This window comes from Mustelus asterias, chromosome 19 (genome assembly GCF_964213995.1).
Source record: "Mustelus asterias chromosome 19, sMusAst1.hap1.1, whole genome shotgun sequence".
Classification (NCBI taxonomy): domain Eukaryota; kingdom Metazoa; phylum Chordata; class Chondrichthyes; order Carcharhiniformes; family Triakidae; genus Mustelus; species Mustelus asterias.
Window position 1 is genome coordinate 60,836,805 of NC_135819.1, and position 18,215 is coordinate 60,855,019.

At 40.8% G+C, this 18,215-nt stretch overlaps 1 protein-coding gene across 11 annotated transcripts in view; it reads left to right on the plus strand.

Annotated features, from left to right (window-relative positions):
- Positions 1 to 18,215, plus strand: part of pus7 (pseudouridine synthase 7) — a 52,478-nt gene continuing 34,263 nt past the window's right edge. For 4 of the 11 annotated variants that reach the window (XR_013500189.1, XR_013500192.1, XM_078235675.1 and 1 more), the window contains exons 1-6: positions 1 to 92; positions 1,467 to 1,535; positions 7,594 to 8,073; positions 9,597 to 9,681; positions 10,851 to 10,952; positions 12,321 to 12,465. Coding sequence is in view for 6 of the 11 variants with exons in the window: in XM_078235675.1 (XP_078091801.1) it covers positions 7,718 to 8,073; positions 9,597 to 9,681; positions 10,851 to 10,952; positions 12,321 to 12,465 (688 nt within the window). In the remaining 5 variants the exon portion in view is untranslated. Of the gene's footprint in view, positions 93 to 1,466; positions 1,536 to 3,485; positions 3,690 to 7,593; positions 8,074 to 9,596; positions 9,682 to 10,850; positions 10,953 to 12,320; positions 12,466 to 18,215 lie in introns of all 11 variants that reach the window. The other 7 variants (XR_013500191.1, XR_013500190.1, XM_078235680.1 and 4 more) reach the window with 4 other exon arrangements.

Below are 18,215 nucleotides of genomic sequence, written 5' to 3' on the forward strand. Positions count from 1 at the left end.
GTGCGGGAAGGGGGCGGGGTTTGGTGTTGCTGGAGTCTGGGTAGGGGAAAGGTCCACGTGTTTGTGAGGCGGCGGGTTTGCTGTGTGCTGTGGTGAGTGATGTGGATACAGTGTCTTTACCTCATGTACCTCGACATATAAAGCGCCGGGTTCATCAACCATGGAAGTGGCGTGTAGCTGTCACTAAAGAATACCCAGTGAGACATCCTGTGAGGAGCCGGGGCCCTGTTATAACGTACCCTAATTTGCAGCCTGCATCCTCTGGCGGGGAAAAAGCTGATGATATTGGCAGATAACCCTGTGTTTCGGATAAATAGCTTTTGTTTCATTTTATAAATATAGAAGCCATCTAGCAAATGATTATGGGTGTCAGCAAATATAAGATGTTGCGCTATATTAGCATCAGTGCTGAGAAACTGGAAGAGTGCTAGTTTCGGTGATTTGAGAAGGGATCGCGCAGATGAATTGAAAACAAATATTGTCCCTAAAAAAAAGCTGTAAATGAGCAACGGCTGGCCCTCAAGGTGGAGAAGACACGTTGGATACTTACCAAGCGTTGTCCCATAAGGAAGAAGAGAGGCCATTAAAAACGAGAGTTCTCTGGTTGACAAAGGAAGTAAGGTTAAAAACTGGCCGCAGCTAGAGAATACAGGGTGAAATAGAAGTATATATGAAGGGCAAAGAGAAAGAATGAGAAATGTTGAGTGGGTAACATGAAAGGAAATCCAAAAATCATTCATAAAAAGTTAAAGGAGTGCTGTAACTTATTAGGGACAAAACTGAAATAATGATGTGGAGGCAGAGTGTATGCCTGATGTACTGAATGAATATTTTGTAACTGTCTTCACAATAATAGGATGAAATTAATGTTGTAGTAGACAAGGGGGAGTCAAACTATTAGATAGGATCGAAAAAAGAGGGACTAAATAGGTTGCCATCACTTGCAACCTAGGTTACTGAGGAAAGCTGGAATAGAGATAGAACTGAATGTAGTCCTGGAGGACAGACTGACTGTAAATGTTACACTCCTGTTCAAGGAAGAGGAGAGCGATAATTGCAGGCCAATCTAATGCCAATGCCAGGAAAACTATTAGATACAATTTTCAACTACAAAATTAAGTTCTTGGGAAATAAGGGATTACAAATAATCATTTATTAAAGGCAAATCCTGTCTGATCATTATAATTGAGATCTTTGCAGTAACAGAGAGGGTTGATGAAGGTACCAGAGTATGTGTATATATGGACCTTCAAAAGGCATTTGATTAAGTGTCATATAACAGACTTCTTAGTAAAATAGAAGCACATGGTATTTAATGAATATTAGTAACTTGGATATGTAATTACCCAAAGGACAGGAGCCACCGAGTAATGGTGAATTGATGTTTTTCTGACTCAAGAGAAAGAGGTAGTACTATCTCCAAGGGTCTGTAGAAAGATCATGTTTTTTCTCGTGTTTTAATTCAGGTCAAAGACTCCAAAGTGTTTTATGAAGTCTGCCTGGATCATAAGTTTTGCTATTTGAATTTGGCGAGGGTAAGCATGAGATATTTCACTTCCAGTTTGATTCAAATGACCCACTAAGAACCTTTCATCAAACAAAGTTTATTTAAGAATACAGTTAACATGTATAGAAAGAAAATTAGCAATAGCTTTTACCAATTACAAACAAGAAAAAAAAACATGATATTGGATAAAGCTTAACAGCTAAATACTGTTCTAACGAAACACATCCCATAAACGAAACCCTTGCCACAGGTTTAGCACAGAAAATACGAATGCTCAAGTGATGCTGGAACTTGGTCCTTTGGTTGGATGCTGCAGTTCTCTTGATACACACACAAGTTTGAAGTCAGAACAGCTTCCCAAAACATCAGGAAGAGAGAGACTCTAGGTACAATCTTAAAAAACCTGCAACGGCAGAACTTTCACACCAGGAAGGCCAGGAGACCTGCCTCTAGCTAGTCAACAGAATTTACAAGACCAGAGAAAGAGAGAGAAGACCTACCTGCCACTTGACAACCAGGACAGCTTCTGACTCTAAACCAAAAGTGAAAATGAATCCTTGGATTCTTCTGAGGAGGAACCACTTGACTTTGACTTGGCAATCAATCTTCCCCCTTTCAATGCAGGGTTATAAAAGTATCCCAGAAAGCACCTGAGGCCCCGAGTAAAGCAGCAATAAAAGGATTTCTAGCAGACAGCTCAGCTACAATGAAACCAAAAGGCTCGCTTACAATGCAGAGAACATGATTTTAAAAAACATTTCTTGAAGGTACACTAGCATCACACTTGTTGGCTTGGATTTGGGTATACATTTTTTAAGTTAATGGGTGATATAAAACTAGGCATTTAGCAAATACTATGTATGGTAGTACCAGACTTCAGGAAGACTGTACCTAGAATGGTGAAATGCACAGACATGGAGTAGGAAATTAAATGTATAATTATGAAGAGATCCATTTTAGTAGAAATGATAAGGAGAGACAAGTGTATTTTGAAGGGAGCCAGGGATGCATATTCTCAAATTCTTGAAAGTGGGAGGGTAAGTTGAGAAGTCAGGTGTTAGGGTCTTGGACCAGAATCCCAAGTTCTATTAGGATGCCAGATTAGACCGCAACAATTCTTCTATCTTGGCATAAATTTGAGGATAGGATGCTTCACTCCAGGTGTAATTCCATCGGCAAATTAGGAATCTTTTATAGTAAAATGAACTTTATTTAATAACACAGCTTAACTATAAGTCTAACAAATCAAGTTTAAAAATGAAAAGAAACAATTCTTATTTATAACTTAGCACTATTTCAGATTCAAATAAGCAACACTCTTCTTACAGACTTAAAATTCCACTTTTAATGCAGTTAACCATAAATATACTTGCTATAATGAGTGTAGACAGTCTCCTCTTTAAGATATATACCTTGTTACATTTAAGCATGCAAATTTAACAGTAGTATAGTTCAGTTCAGTCTTTTCCAACATTGAACATTCCCCACTCCTCACACAGAGTTGTGATAAAGCATCTGCAATCACGTTCTCTCATCCTGTCATGTGTAAAATCTTCAAATTAAATGGCTGTAATAATATGCTCCATCTAAACAATATTGTATTTTTATTAAAGCTTCTCCAGAATTTCAGTAGATTATGATCAGTGTAAACAATTGTCTCTGATGAATTGCCGGCAACATGAATGTTAAAATATGGCATTGCCAGTACAAAATTCAGTATCTCCTTCTCTGTGGTCAAATAATTCTTTTGATGAATATTTAATTTTCTGGTAAAATAACCAATAACCAACCTATCCTTTTGTCATCTTCTTGAAACAGTACAGCACCAATGCCCACATCACTTGCATTAATGGACACCTTAAAATCCTTTTGCATAATTCGGTGCCGCCAAAACTGGTGTGATGGTTAACAAAGTTTTCAGATTGTCTAATGCCTCCTGATGTTCACGTGTCCACTGAAATTTCCTGTGTTTTTTCAGCAGTTCAGTCAGTGAAGCTGCCACACTGCTAAAATTTGGTATTAATTTCCTGCAGTAACTACTCATGCCGAGGACGTAATACTTCTCGTTGATGGTATTGGGAACTCCCCAGTAACTTTTGTTTTCTCATTCCATTGGGGCATCTATCCATGTCCAATTGTATGGCCTTAGAACGTGGCTTGGGCTTTCGTGAATTCATTTTGAGTTAAGTTTACCACCAAGCCTGCCTCCTGTAGTCGAACAAACAATTCTTTTACATGTTCTAAATGCTCCGGTGGGGTGGGGTGGGATGGGCACTGGGACCCACTGTGCACTCTGCATTACGGATCGCTGGGGGAGGGAGGGAGAGAGAATCGGGGCTGGCCATGTGTTGGGGGGGGGGTTCGGGCTGGCCATGGGGGGCTGACAATCGAGGCTGGCCCTAGTGGTTCGTGCGGGGAGGTGTCACAGAGGCGGACAATTGGAGGGTGGGAGGGGGTGGGGGTGGTCAGAGAAGCCGGCGGGTAATTGGAGAGCAGGGGGGTGCAGGGAAGCAATCAGGGAAGCTGGCGGTAGGAGGGCCAGTATGCATGCAACAATCTCCTATTGACAGACCGGCATATGCACAGTGTCCCACTAAGCATGCTGATAGTGGCCTCTCAAGTGGGATGAGCCCCCCCCCCCCCCGCCAAGCGTGAATCCCCGGCGGAACTTCAGAGCACAGAATGCCGGGAATCTTCAGGAATGATGCCAAAGTGTACAGAACAGAAATACCAGGGAGAAGGACTTTAGTTATTTGAGAAGACTGGAAATGCATGGATTCTTCTCCATTGAACATGCAAGCCCAATGAGAGACCTAATAATGGAAACTGAAAATCGAAAAGGGTTTGATTGGACAAGTGGAGTGAAACCATTTCTTCTGGCATGTAAGTCGTTAGCCAGTAGTTGTAGATGGCAAGAGAACTAGAGGGAAAATAGGGAGAAATTATTGCACGAAAGGGTTATGATTTGGAACATAATTACAAGAGAATTGGAGTATAAAAGTAAGGATGTTATGCTTCAGTTATCTAGGGCATTGATGAGACCGCATCTTGAATACTGTGTGGAGTTTTGGTGGTCTTATTCAAAGAAGGATGTAAATGCATTTGAGGTGGTTCAGAGGAAGTTTACTAGATTGATACCTGGAATGTGTGGGTTATCTTATGAGGATAGGTTGGAAAAGCTCGGCTTTTCATAGAATCCCTACAGTGCAGAAGGAGGCCATTGGGCCCATTGAGTCTGCACCGACAACAATCCCACTGAGGCCCTTTTCCACGTAACCCCACATATTCCCCCCCGTTAATACCTCTAACCTATGCTCTCGGGACACTTAAGTGGCAATTTAGCATGGCCAATCAACCTAATCTGCACATCTTTGGACTGTGGGAGGAAACCGGAGCACCCAGAGGAAACCCACACAGACATGGAGAGAATGTGCAAACTCCACACAGTGACCCGAGGCCGGAGTTAAACTCAGGTCCCTGGAGCTGCGAGGCAGCAGTGCTAACCAGTGTGCCACCGTGCTGCCCTTTTCTACCCTAAAGTTTAGAAAAGTGAGGGCTGACTTGATTGACATATTTAAGATCATGAACAGTATTGACAAGGCTCTTGTGGGTGAGTCCAGAACTAGGGGGCACTGTTTTAAAATTAGGGGTCGCCCTTATAAGACAGATGAGAATTTGTTTGAAGGTTGTATGCTTCAGAAGACGGTGGAAACAGGATCACTGAATACTTTTAAGGTAGCGGTGGATGGATTCTTGTTGGGCAAGAAAATTAAAGGTTATCCGGTTAGATGGGGAATGTGGAACTCAACACAAACTGATCACCATGATATTGAATAGTGGAGCAGGTTTGAGGGGCCAAATGGCCTACTTCTGCTCCTATTTTATTCGTATGTAACAGCAGGGAGGGTGTTGAAATCAGGTTCCATTGGAACTTTCAAAAGATTGACATGTATGTGAAGAGAACTAATTTGCAGGGAAATGGGGGAAAAAGTTGAGCTGTGGGAATAAATTTGACATTTCTTTCCAGCTGAGCTGACTGGCCACCTTCTGGGCTGTCATGTTCAATGAATATAAGAAATGATTTTACAGAGAAGTCAGCTATAAATTTAGCAAGTATCCAACCCTATTTAGTTCACAATCAGATTACTTATAACGTGAAATTAAATGTTTATCAGATTATAATTACTTTCTGGTATTACTACATGGATATAGTTGATTGAAGAACATGGTGAGGTGAGAAATAGCATAATGTTTAAATTGGTAGAAGCGCCTCTGGGTTAGATATGGGATGGAGGAACCCAGAGATTTGAGTCAAACAGCGGTCATGAGTATGTTACTTACAGTGATATATTAGGTGAGCTAGTGAGAAGCTTTTATAAGGATATTTAAGGAAACAAATGTTCCACCAGGACAAAATGGCTGGATGGATGGATTGCTGGGGACAGTAGACTTGCAGATTTGTTTTGCTTACAATGCTGTGTATTCAAGTTTGATCACTTACTGAAAAAAATGCTACTTGTTCATTACCAAGAAGCTAACAGCAGTATCTTGAGAAAATCTAGGGTGACTTTAAAAAATGCTTTGTTAATATGGCATCTGCCTGTGAGGTGTAGGAGAAGTTTAAAAACTCGATACAGTAGGGCTTGAACCTCTGTCTTTGCACAATATGATGCTTATAGGTATATGCTTCAGCATCAATGTCTTTGAATTATGGAGTTGGGATTATTTAAATATACACACTCATGACAATTAATTTTCTTCAATATCCTGTATCAGAGTCATAGAGGTTTACAGCATGGAAATAGGTCCTTCGGTCCAAATTGTCCATGCTGCCCCTTTTTCTTTTAAACCCCTAAGCTAATCCCAATTGCCCGCATTTGGCCCATGTCCTTCTATACCCATCATACCCATGTAACTGTCTAAACAATTTTTAAAAGACAAAATTGTACCCGCCTCTACTACTACCTCTGGCAGCTCGTTCCAGACACTCACCACCCTCTGTGTGAAACAGTTGCTCCTCTGAACCCTTTTGTATCTCTCCCCTCTCGCCTTAAACCTATGCCCTCTAGTTTTAGACCCCCCTATCTTTGGGAAAAGATATTGACTATCTAGCTGATCTATGCCCCTCATTATTTTATAGACCTCTATTATAGATCAGCCTCCTATGCTCCAGAAAAAAAAGTCCCAGTCTATCCAGCCTCTCCTTATAACTCAAACCATCAAGTCCCAGTAGCAAACTAGTAAATCTCTTCTGCACTCTTTCTAGTTTGATAATATTCTTTCTATAATAGGGTGACCAGAACTGTACACAGTATTCCAAGTGTGGCCGTACCAATATCTTGTACAACTTCAACAAGACATCCCAACTCCTGTATTCAATGTTCTGACCAATGAAACCAAACATGCTGAATGCCTTCTTCACCACTCTGTCCACCTGTGACTCCACTTTCAAGGAGCTATGAACCTGTACCCCTAGATCTCTTTGTTGTATAACTCTTCCCAACGCCCTACCATTAACTGAGTAAATCCTGCCCTGGTTCAATCTACCAAAATGTATCACCTTGCATTTGTCTAAATTAAACTCCATCTGCCTTTCGTCAGCCCACTGGCCCAATTGATCAAGATCCCGTTGCATTTGGAGATAACTTTCTTCACTGTCTACTATGCCACCAATCTTGGTGCCATCTGCAAACTTACTAACCATGCCACCTATATTCTCATCCAAATCATTAATATAAATGACAAATAACAGTGGAGCCAGCACTGATCCTTGAGGCACACCGCTGGTCATAGGTCTCCAGTTTGAAAAATAACCCTCTACAACCACCCTCTGACTTCTGTCATCAAGCCAATTTTGTATCCATTTAGCTACCTCACCCTGGATCCTGTGAGATTTAACCTTGTGCAACAACCTACCATGCGGTATTATTCTTTTGAGTCTTGTGCAATCTTCAGTTACAAGTATGGACATTTTTTAGAGGAGGCATATAAATCTGATTTCACAATTTTAAGCCAGGAGATATTCCATATCCTTCTTAACTAATATGTCTGTTAGATTTTTGACTGATTTCTTTTTTATTCTTCAGGATTTTGGGACTCGATCTAGTTTTTAGAAAGATATTTGGTCATGTACCCATTAAGGTCTGTCAGTTAACAAACATATGGACGAAATTTGAAAAAGAAAATTGCGTCTGCATACTCTTGAATAAAATGGAAGTGAACGAAGCAAACAATTTAGCTATAAAGCGTTGTCTGCCTAATGCTGATGATGAGCAAACTGAACCTGAACAATATAAAAAGATCAAGCTTTCAGAAACTGGCATATCTTCAGATACTGGTAAACATACAGAAATAATCGAAGGTGGTTTACAAGCTCTCCCTTCTCAACAAAATGAGAATAATGAGAAAGAGGATGAGGAAGAATTGGATAATGCTGTACTTGAAGACGATGAAGGTGATGGAGACACCTTTGCTGATATGATGAAATATGGCTTGGTCGAGCAAGATGTTGGAATCACAAAATTTGTTAGCAGTCACCAAGGTTTCTCAGGAATTCTGAAGGAAAGGTAAAGGCGATCATAAGTAGAGTTGATGTTTTATTAAAGTGGAATTAAATGAAATAGAAATGAAATTCATGTCCGACTATGTATGAAATCATCCACACTTTCCTCCTTAAATCTGTTTAAATATTCACTAAGAATATATTTGCTGCTAATGCTTGTTTGATTTGATTTATTTACTATTGTCACATGTATTAGTATACAGTGAAAAATATTGTTTCTTGCACGCTATACAAAGCATACCATTCTTCGAGAAGGAAACGAGAGAGTGCAGAATGTAGTGTTACAGTCATAGCTAGGGTGTAGAGAAAGATCAACTTAATGCGAAGTAGGTCCATTCAAAAGTCTGATGGCAGCAGGGAAGAAGCTGTTGAATCAGTTGGTACGTGACCTCAGACTTTTGTATCTTTTTCCCAACAGAAGAAGATGGAAGAGAGTATGTTTGGAGTGTGTGGGGTCCTTAATTATGCTGGCTGCTTTTCCAAGGCAGCTGTAGGTGTAGATGGAGTCAGTGGATGGGAGGCTGGTTTGCGTGATGGACTGGGCTTCATTCACGACCCTTTGTAGTTTCTTGCGGTCTTGGACAGAGCAGGAGCACTATCAAGCTGTGATACAACCAAAAAGAATCAAATCAAATATTTGTTGCTGATGCTTGTCTGTTAACTGGTACAGAAGTCAAATGATATGCATTCACATAGCTCACCTGCTCTAAGTTAAAAGGAAACTGATTTTGTAATTAATCTTAATTAAGTTGTAATAAAACCTAAGTTTGGCAATTTGTCCATGAAAATGATGTTTACTGCATAACTGCAGTATTGCAGCTAAAAATACCACCCTGCAAGTTCTAACTTTGATCATTAAAGAGTTTGTATGATATTTATATATATTGTTGATAGTAGAGAACATGAGCCTGGGGTTGTATTTGTTTCCATAATGATCCTAAAATAGTTGGCAGTTTTGATAGAAGAAAGCTTGATGTTGTTGAACCAAATCTGATGATGAATACCTGAGTCAGCTGGGCACTTGGTGTGCTCACGTTTGTGTTCCATTGCATTTTGACACGAATAATCCATTTTTTCAGATAATGAATTTCTTGTAGTGTTGTTTCAAGTGTATTCGCATCAAATCTAAGTGGAACCTACTGTTGATTCAAAGTAGATTGCTGCTTGAAAATAATGGAGTTCGCATTAGGTTTTACCATTAAATGGATCACAAGTCATTTTTGATCTTGTGCTTTTTAAATTTGAATGATCGGATGATTCAAACATTAATTCAACTTAAGAGGAGTTAGCTTGTACAATAAAATGTTCTTTGTGAATTCTATCTTCAACATCTAGCCTCAAACCTACTACCAAGTATGACTGAATAGCATCACATGCATCTTAGTTAAATGAACTTATTGGGATAATTATAAATCATGGATGTTGACATTCACTGACTAAATTGTCTTCACTGTGTTGTGTCCTTGTTCAATGATTTAAAAAAAACAAAACTGAAACCTTTCTTCATCTCCACTTTATCTGAACCAGATATTCAGATTTTGTTGTTCATGAAATAAACAAGGATGGGAAGATGGTTGTTCTGGATGATTTGTCTGTACCAGCTGATGATGAGGTAAGACTAATTCAGTTTTCAGTACAGATAATGCTTTTATCACACTAACTTATTGGATAAATTAGTGAGACTGCATGAAAGGGCATTGAACAGTGTAACAGTAATGACATTTAGCTGCCAGATCAGCTCATTTATAATAGTATATTATGGACAACTACTGTAAGCAAGATTTCTCTTCAGTAAAATTCTCCAAATCTTGATGTGAAAGCAGCAGTGTACGGCGCAGTTTAAGTAGGATTCGTTCTTGTGTATTTTGGGTAGGTCATGGACTTGAAGGTGTATTGGGCTACTGGGAGTGAATTATGGAGAAAAATTCTGCTTGTAAAGGGGAGCTGTACTGTGCTTAGGCATGTACTGTGCACCTCAAGAGCCTAGCTCACACTCCCCGTAGGTACTTTTTCTGCGTCCGTAGTTATTTCATCTGATATTGAATCTCTTGGTGTACAGTTATCTGCTTAATATTAAAATCATTCTTTTTTCAGCTTGCTGAGGGTTCAATTTATTCAATGTTTGCAAGGCAAAGATATGCTGTCACTCAGCATTTTAATGCCTGTAGTTTTTGGTTAGAAATGGTCCAGAAGAGACCAAAAAGACAGTGAGGAAAATAGATTTTAAAATAAGGGAAACCACAACGATTCTTGCTCATTGATCTCACCCCCATTTTAAAATTAAATTCCAAATATCCATTTAGGATATTTACAGATACCGACCTCGGCTTATCCAAAATGGCCTAAATTTTAAATTGTATCCTGTGCATAAAAATCCTGGTTGCTCAACACATGTATTGACTTTAAAACCAAAAAGAAACTTGAATGAAAAGTGATTGGGCACTAGCAGATGCTGCCTCTTGGAGCGATGGAGGCATGCAGTGATTTCTGTGCGGCAACCATAAAAGGTGTCTAATAAAGGCCACAGGAGGAATAATCAATTCAGTGAAGAACTATTGATAGGCTAATGTTCGAGACTGGAGGCAAGACAGCAACCTGTACTGTTAGCGACAGAACACACATGCTGTGAGGACATTCTTGATAAGGTAGATGGCAAGAGGAAAGCAGGTTTTTTTTTACTCTTTTAAATTATTCTGGTGTCTGTTTCACTCCCCTCCCAGTGACCTTTGGGTAAATACCAATGTTATATATGAGCTTGTGACATCTTTAATGATCTTTCAGGAACCGTCAGAGGACATTTTTTCTGTTTTGTCTGCTCAAGACAAGCAACGTTTAGAAGATCTTCAGCACTTTAAGAATAAGGAAGACTCTGTTGTGATAGAGGTAAGAAGATAAGTTACTGGAAAATTATGTAGAATATACAGCACATAAACTCTGCTTTTTTGTGTTGTCATTTATACACACAGGTCTTCTCCCCTTCCATCTGCTTCATCTCTGCCTCTTGGCACACCTTTCTAGTCCCTTTGCTGACATACTCATTTTGTTTCTGTTCAAAAGCATATAACCATATTTGCCTCAACCATTTCCTGTAGTAGTGAGTTCCACTCTCTAAGTAAATAAATTTCTCCTTGGTCCCGTACTGGACTTATTAGTAACTACCTTGTTTTTATGATCCCTAGTCTTGGATTCTCCTCCCACCAGTGGAAACATTCTCTTATATTTACCCTGCCCTAATCCATTTATACTTTTAAAGACCTCTAGTAGGTCACCTATAAATCTTTTTTATAAAGGAAAGAAACACCAACTGGTGCAATCTTTCCCGATAGTCATAATCTCTCATTCTGATATAATTCTTGGAAATCTTCTTTGCACTTTTTCCATCTTCCTGTCTTTTTCAGAATGTAGAGACCAAAGTTGTATCTTTAAGTGTGGCCTGATCAGCGTCCTGATCAGTTTAAGTTAACATAACTTTACTACTTTTGAATTCTAAGTGCTGCGCTGGCTGGTCTATTTTGAAACATTGCTTAACTAAGAGCTAATTGTAAAATTCATACACTTGTTTTCAAATTCCTTCGTAGTCTAGCCCTTCCCTATCTCTGCAATATTTTCTCCAGTGCCACAGCCCTCACTCATTTTATTCTAACCCTTTTAACATCCCAGATTTTAATTGCTCCACATTGATAATCATGAATCTACCAAGGCCATAAGCTCTGGAGTTAAACATCATCACTTGTAACCAGACCTGCACTTCTGCCTTTTTGTTTCATTCTCTTCCATTTACAGAATCATGAAGGCACAGAAGAAGGTCATTCAGCCCATCAAGTCCATGCTGGCTGTCTACAGCAATCCTACAGTTCCAGATGAATTTTTTCCCCCCTTTATTTCTCGTTCTCTTCCTTCTTTAATTCATAGAATCGTAGAAACCTTACTGTGCAGAAGGAGGCCATTCGGCCCATCAAGCCTGCACCGACAACAATCCCACCCAGGCCTTATCCCCATAACACCACATATTTACCCTACTAATCTCCCTGACACTAAGGGACAATTTACCGTAGCCAATCAACCTAACCCGCACATCTTTGGAGTGTGGGAGGAAACCGGAGCACCCGGAGGAAACCCACGCAGACACGGGGAGGACGTGCAAACTCCGCACAGACAGTGACCCCAAGCCGGGAATGGAACCCGGGTCCCTGGTGCTAACCACTGTGCCACCGTGTCATCCTTTAATTCATCAAAGATCTTTCTAAACAGGTTGTTGAAGATACTAAAGAAAAAAGAACGGTTATTCATCAGGCCGTAAAAAGTCTCTTTCCTGGGCTGGAGACGAAAACCGAAGAAAGAGAAGGAAAGAAAATTATTGTAGCCTACCATGTTGCTGGGAAGACTGCATTGGCAAGTAAGTTTTATACTGTGGAAGAACGCCATGGAATTGTCACTTTGGCATATTTCCCAGAGCAAGGTTTTAATGTAATTACTGAAACACTGTTGATGTGCTGACACGTTCAAATGATGCTTTCTTAAACATTAACATTGCTCTTTGTAAAATGAAAATGATTTGCTAACTTGAAGCACTGCACTTTTGTTAATCGAGAAGTTTGTTACTTCTCAAAATCGATCCTTTATAAAGTTCTGAAACTTTTAAGTCTGAATATTTTTGTTAACTTTATCTGAAAAGTTTTGTTTGTGACCTTTTGGAAGACAATTTTCTTTACGCTACTTTCAGAATGCATAGTATTGCTGGTATTCCACGATTCTGAATGTGTTTTTGATTACAGCTTTTGCATGCATCCTGCATGTATGTTTCCCTGATCATGCATGTGTTTTTTTAAAGAATTAACTACATCCCTAGTAAAGTCATGCTGTTTCACATTGCTCGACCTTCACCTGTGTTATGCAATGTGTGCTGTTAGCTGAGTAGTATATATTGGCATGGTCCTTCCTACATGTTGAATAACCAGGAAAATAAAACGGAAAGTGTTAAACAAGTGCTGCTGTTGCAGATCCTTGTATCTCTGAAGGCACAATATTTGGTGGTGATCTAGGCATTTCCTATAAAATGACCCTGGAACAAGAGTTGCAGTTCATAAATGATGAGCATTAATTTGGATCAGGCTTAAGAGTGACAGATTGGAACTGAATTTTACTGATCTTTGGGCAGTTTTTGAAGATTTGTTTGGCTTTGGTATTAGTCTGGTATTGGCATCATGACAGCTTTTGTTAAAACTGTGAATCTTTGTCATTACAATGGAGATTATACCTATCTAGTCTGTTAATCATGCAGATGAGTGTTACACAAGCACTCTGGAATGCGTCCTGTCTGTCATAATAGTTTAAAAACAGTCAGGCATGTGTTGGCTGTATAATTTTGCTCTACCTTCTTGCAGAGAATTGTAAAACAAAGCTATTGTGAAAACCTTTGAATGGACAAAACAGCAAAAGTATCCTTTAAAGGTTCCAAAATACACATAGAAAATATCCTATATATATGTATACATATATATAAATCATCATATCAGTGATTTGGTCTTTACTGTATGGAATATTATCAAGAAGTTTGTAGATGATACAAAAATTGGTTGTGTGGTTGACAATGAAAAAGAAGAAAGTTATATACATAGCAGGATGTCAATGGTCTAGTTGGTTGGCAGAACAGTGGCAAAGATCTGCAGAAGTGTGGGGTCATGCTTTTGGGGAAGGTTAACAAGGCAAGAGAGTGCAAAATAAATGGTAGGATACTGAGAAGTGTAGAGTAGCAAACCTTGAGTGCATGTCCACTGATGGTGGCTGGACAGGTGAATAATATAATCAAGAAGGTAAACAGGATACTTGCCATTATTAGCTGAGGCATAGAATGTAAGAGCAGGGAGATAATGTTGGAACTGTATAAAACACTGGCTAGGCCACAGCTGGAGAACTGCATTTAGTTCTGGTCACCATACGATAGAAAATATATAATGGCACTGGAGAGTTACAAAGGAGATTAAGGAGGATGCTGCTTGCACAAAAGAATTTTAGTTATGAGAAAAGATTGTATAGGCCAGGGTTAAAAAGTAAAGTGTATTTATTAGTCACAAGTAAGGCTTACATTAACACTACAATGAAGTTACTGTGAAATGTCTCTAGTTGCCAATCAACCTAACCTGCACATATTTGGACTGTGGGAGCAAACCAGAGCACCTGGAGGAAACCCACGCAGATATGGGGAGAATGTGCAGATTCCACACAAACGGGGAATTTGAAGGGCAATGGGGATTTGGTACTCACAATTTTCAGAGTTTTCTGATTTTGAGCTGTTTTGGTTAAATCTACAAATGCAATCTTGGAACTCAAATAGGATGAATATATTTTCATTATCTGTTGTTGGGGATATGATCAGTAATTTTATTTTTGTCAGTTAACCGTGTTTCTTAAATTGGTCAATAATTTAGCTCTGAAAATATGTTGCTTGCTAATCCATAAATGTGAACTGGAATAAAGAGTTACATAATTAGTAGCTCTGACTGTTCTCTGTTAAACTTTGTAATCAGAGTTAAGTTTGAAACCAGTTCTGTAATGCAATTGCATCAGCAGAAATTAGGATTGATGGGAAAAGTCACTTGATGACTGCAAAAGCAGGGCTTGGAGCTCGGTATAAAAAGCAAGTAAAAATTACCTTTTAAACACTTATCACGTTGATTGAAAAGTTGGCCATGTGTTTGATGGCAAGGAAGAAAGCTGCAGATTTGCTAGAAGATATCATTGGACTGATCAGTGGGAAGATAAGTGGGAAATGGCATCCAATGGGACATAACCTCTGAGCTCCAGAACCCCCTGGATAGCTATTGCACAGAACCACAATTACCACTCACTGCGGGTCCTCCTCCAGGATTTCTGTTAAGAAACTGGGAGTGGAGTGGCAAGTCGACTTTGATTACCACTCCGAGGAAATTAAAGTCCATTACACTCAAGGAGAGCAAACATGGGAAAGCAATACAAAAGAAGGGTGGAGGAACAGAGAGACAGATTCCACAGGTAGAAGGCACCGGGGATACTTTCCTTTATTAACAAAAGCTTGGATACAAGAACAGGGAAGTTGTGCTAGAATATATAAAACACTAGCTAGGCTATAGGTAGAGTGCTTTGTATACTTCTATTCGCATTCAAGGAAGGACTTTAACCCATGAAAGAAGTTACAGAGGAGATTTACAAGGATGTTGCTGGAATGGAGAATGTTAATTGTGTTAAAAATGGAACAGAGAAGAGATCTAATTAGGTAAGTTATGAGGGGTCAAAATAGAATGGCTAGGAAGACCCTGTTCCTTGAGCACAGAGGTCAGTAACCAGGATTCATAGATTTAAAGTAATTGGTAGAAGGATTAGTCGGGAATTTTTTTCACCCAGGGGATGGTGGGGGCATGGAACTTGCTGTCTGAAAGGTGCTGCCATAGGTAAAAATATTTGTTTAAAAGATACTTGGGTATGCACTTGAAGTGTTGTAAACTACAGAGCGATGGGCCAAAAAGTAGAAAATGGGATTCGGCTGAAATAGCTTTACTTGGGCTGGCAACGAGCTAAGTGGCCTCCTTCTGTGCGTTACAATGCATTTCTGTTTGTTTGACTTTGAGTTACTAATTGACAGTTTTTGAAGAGGCACAGAGTCTATATTTATAGATAACATAAATATTTGATGTTGGCAATATTAAACTGCCTTCTGATTAAAAAATTATAAAAGCTGTTGCTCAAAAGGTTTTAAAGTTGAAAGGTTAAAAACTTCAGGTGCAGAATTTTACATGGCCTGGGTGGGTATGCGCCCAACCCAGAATGTATGAAATAGTACGCGATGATATTGGGCACGTATCCTGATGCCACGTTACACTCGTGCAATATTTCGGTCGATGGGCGCAGGTGCAATTGGTAGCACACGAGTCGGCAATTATGGAGCCACTTGAAAGGATTACATTGCCTGTGCGATTTTTACGTTGTTGCACAGGCAATATGGGCACACGGCTAATCCATTTTTGCAGTTTTCTCATCCATGGGTGGGATAAAGGGGACTGGAGCAAAGGCATGCTGAGGAGTTGGGAGTTCTTGGGAGTAAGTTGAAGGTTTGGTTTTGAGCATTATCTCTGCATTCTGTGGAGGGTTCAGCATAGCCTGGAGCTTTCAGGGCATGGCTGTCCTCTGACATCGGAGATTTGGTCCACCTCTTACCCTCTGTGCACAGGTCAGCCCCATTTGCACCTCTGCAGATGGGTATCGTGTACATAGCAGGGAGCACTTCCTCTTCTGAGAAAGACAGGACAAACTGTGAAAAGGCCAGATGGTTGCAGGCATCACTTTAGAGCAGGGGCTCAGGCACAGGGTGTTCAGGGCCAGCAGGAGGGCAAGAAGGACGTCCCATCAGAAGGCACCACCACCCAGTTGCCAGGGCGAACAGGCAGAGAACCAACTACCTGGACATGACCAAGTTTCACAGCATGCTATGGATTTTGAGGGAAGCTGTCATAACCACCTGCCAGATGATTGGGCTGGAGGTAGTCTCCAATTGTGTGGGTGGACACCCAATGCTTATGGCTCTCAAGGTCACTGTGGCACTCAACTTTTTTATGTTTCCAAATCATTCCAGGGCTCTGTGGGTGATCTCTGTTAAGTCTCTCAATCCGCTTCACTCAGCTGTGTCAAACTAGTGGCTCATGTTCTGTTCAGGCAGGTGAAAACATTCATACGTTTCAGGATGAATCAAGTCAGCCAGGCTGAATGGACCAGGGACTTTACTGCAATTGCAGGGCTCTGGGGTGCCATTGATTGCACTGATGTGGCCTCCTTAGCACCAACTGGACAGCCTGGCACCTTTGTTAACAGGAAGGGGTTTCACTCAATGAATGTTCGGATAGTTTGCGACCTTAAGACCCAGATTCTATAGGTCTATGCTAGATACCCTAGCAGCTCTCCTGATGTCCACATTCTACATCACTCAAGTACCAAGGCTGTTCATTGCTCCAGCTCGCCTTGACGGTTGGTTGATTGGTGACGAGGATTATCCTTTGAAAAGGTGGCTAATGAAGCCTCTCAGGCAGCTGAGGATGGAGGCAGAGGCGAGATATAATCGCTGACATTTATCGACAGTGGAGTGGACCACTGGCCTGCTGAAGATAGGGTTCTGATGCCTGGATTGATCTGGGGGTGCCTAGTAGTATCTTCCCGAGCCAGTGTTGCTCATCATTGCTTACTGTGCTCTTCAATTTCCATCTCTTGCGGAGGAACCACAACCAGAAAGACATTGATGCTGCGGCACATGTCTCAGACAATGTTGACTCGGATGTAGAGTCTGGGCAGCCAGGAGGTGAGGTCAAAGAGCTGAAATCATGAACCTGCAGGGACACCAGGGAGGCTTTGATGTAGCGGTTTTTATTTGGCTAGGCTGGCATGCGCTGCTTTCCCACAGAGTTCATGGGCACCTCCATCCCAAATACCTTGCGCTTAACCAGTTGAAGAGTCCACTGAGGCATCACTGTCTTAGTAATAAAGTTCGATACCCCAGACCCCTCCCACCAGGCGCGATGAGGCTGACAGCAATTGAACGCACAGGACACTCATGACTTGTGAGAAAGTGGTCATTTATGGTGATTGTTTTTGCTGTGTTTTAAATTAATGCATTCAGTCAGATCATTTGTAAACGCAAGTGATATGAAAAGAAAACATTGGCACCCAGTGCAAACCCTTGGCTGTGTCTTAAGCTTATGTTTGTGGGTGCTACATCTAGGTGCCACCCATTGCTAACAGCTGCATTAGAGCCATGTTGCTGACTATGGTGCCCTGTTGCCATAGATGACCTTGGTCATCCTCTTGCCAGCTGGGCCTGAGCAGGAACCACCTTGGAAGGAGCATTCACCGACATGGTCAGGCACTCCTCAGTCACTGCGGACTTGGAGGATGGTGTAGCGACTGCCAGAAAGGCAGAGGAACTGCTGCCCTCACATTGGGCACTGTGAGAGGAGGCCGCAGATGTGACAGCCAGTTCATCTGCCATTGTGTCCTCGCCTCCTTGCTTGCCCATCTGCGAGATTGGTTGCCACATTCGTCTCCCACTCTGGCAGTGACCTCCTGAGATCAGGGCTTATGTGAGAGCTTACAGGTCAAAGTGCAATCCCATGAACCTCTCATCGT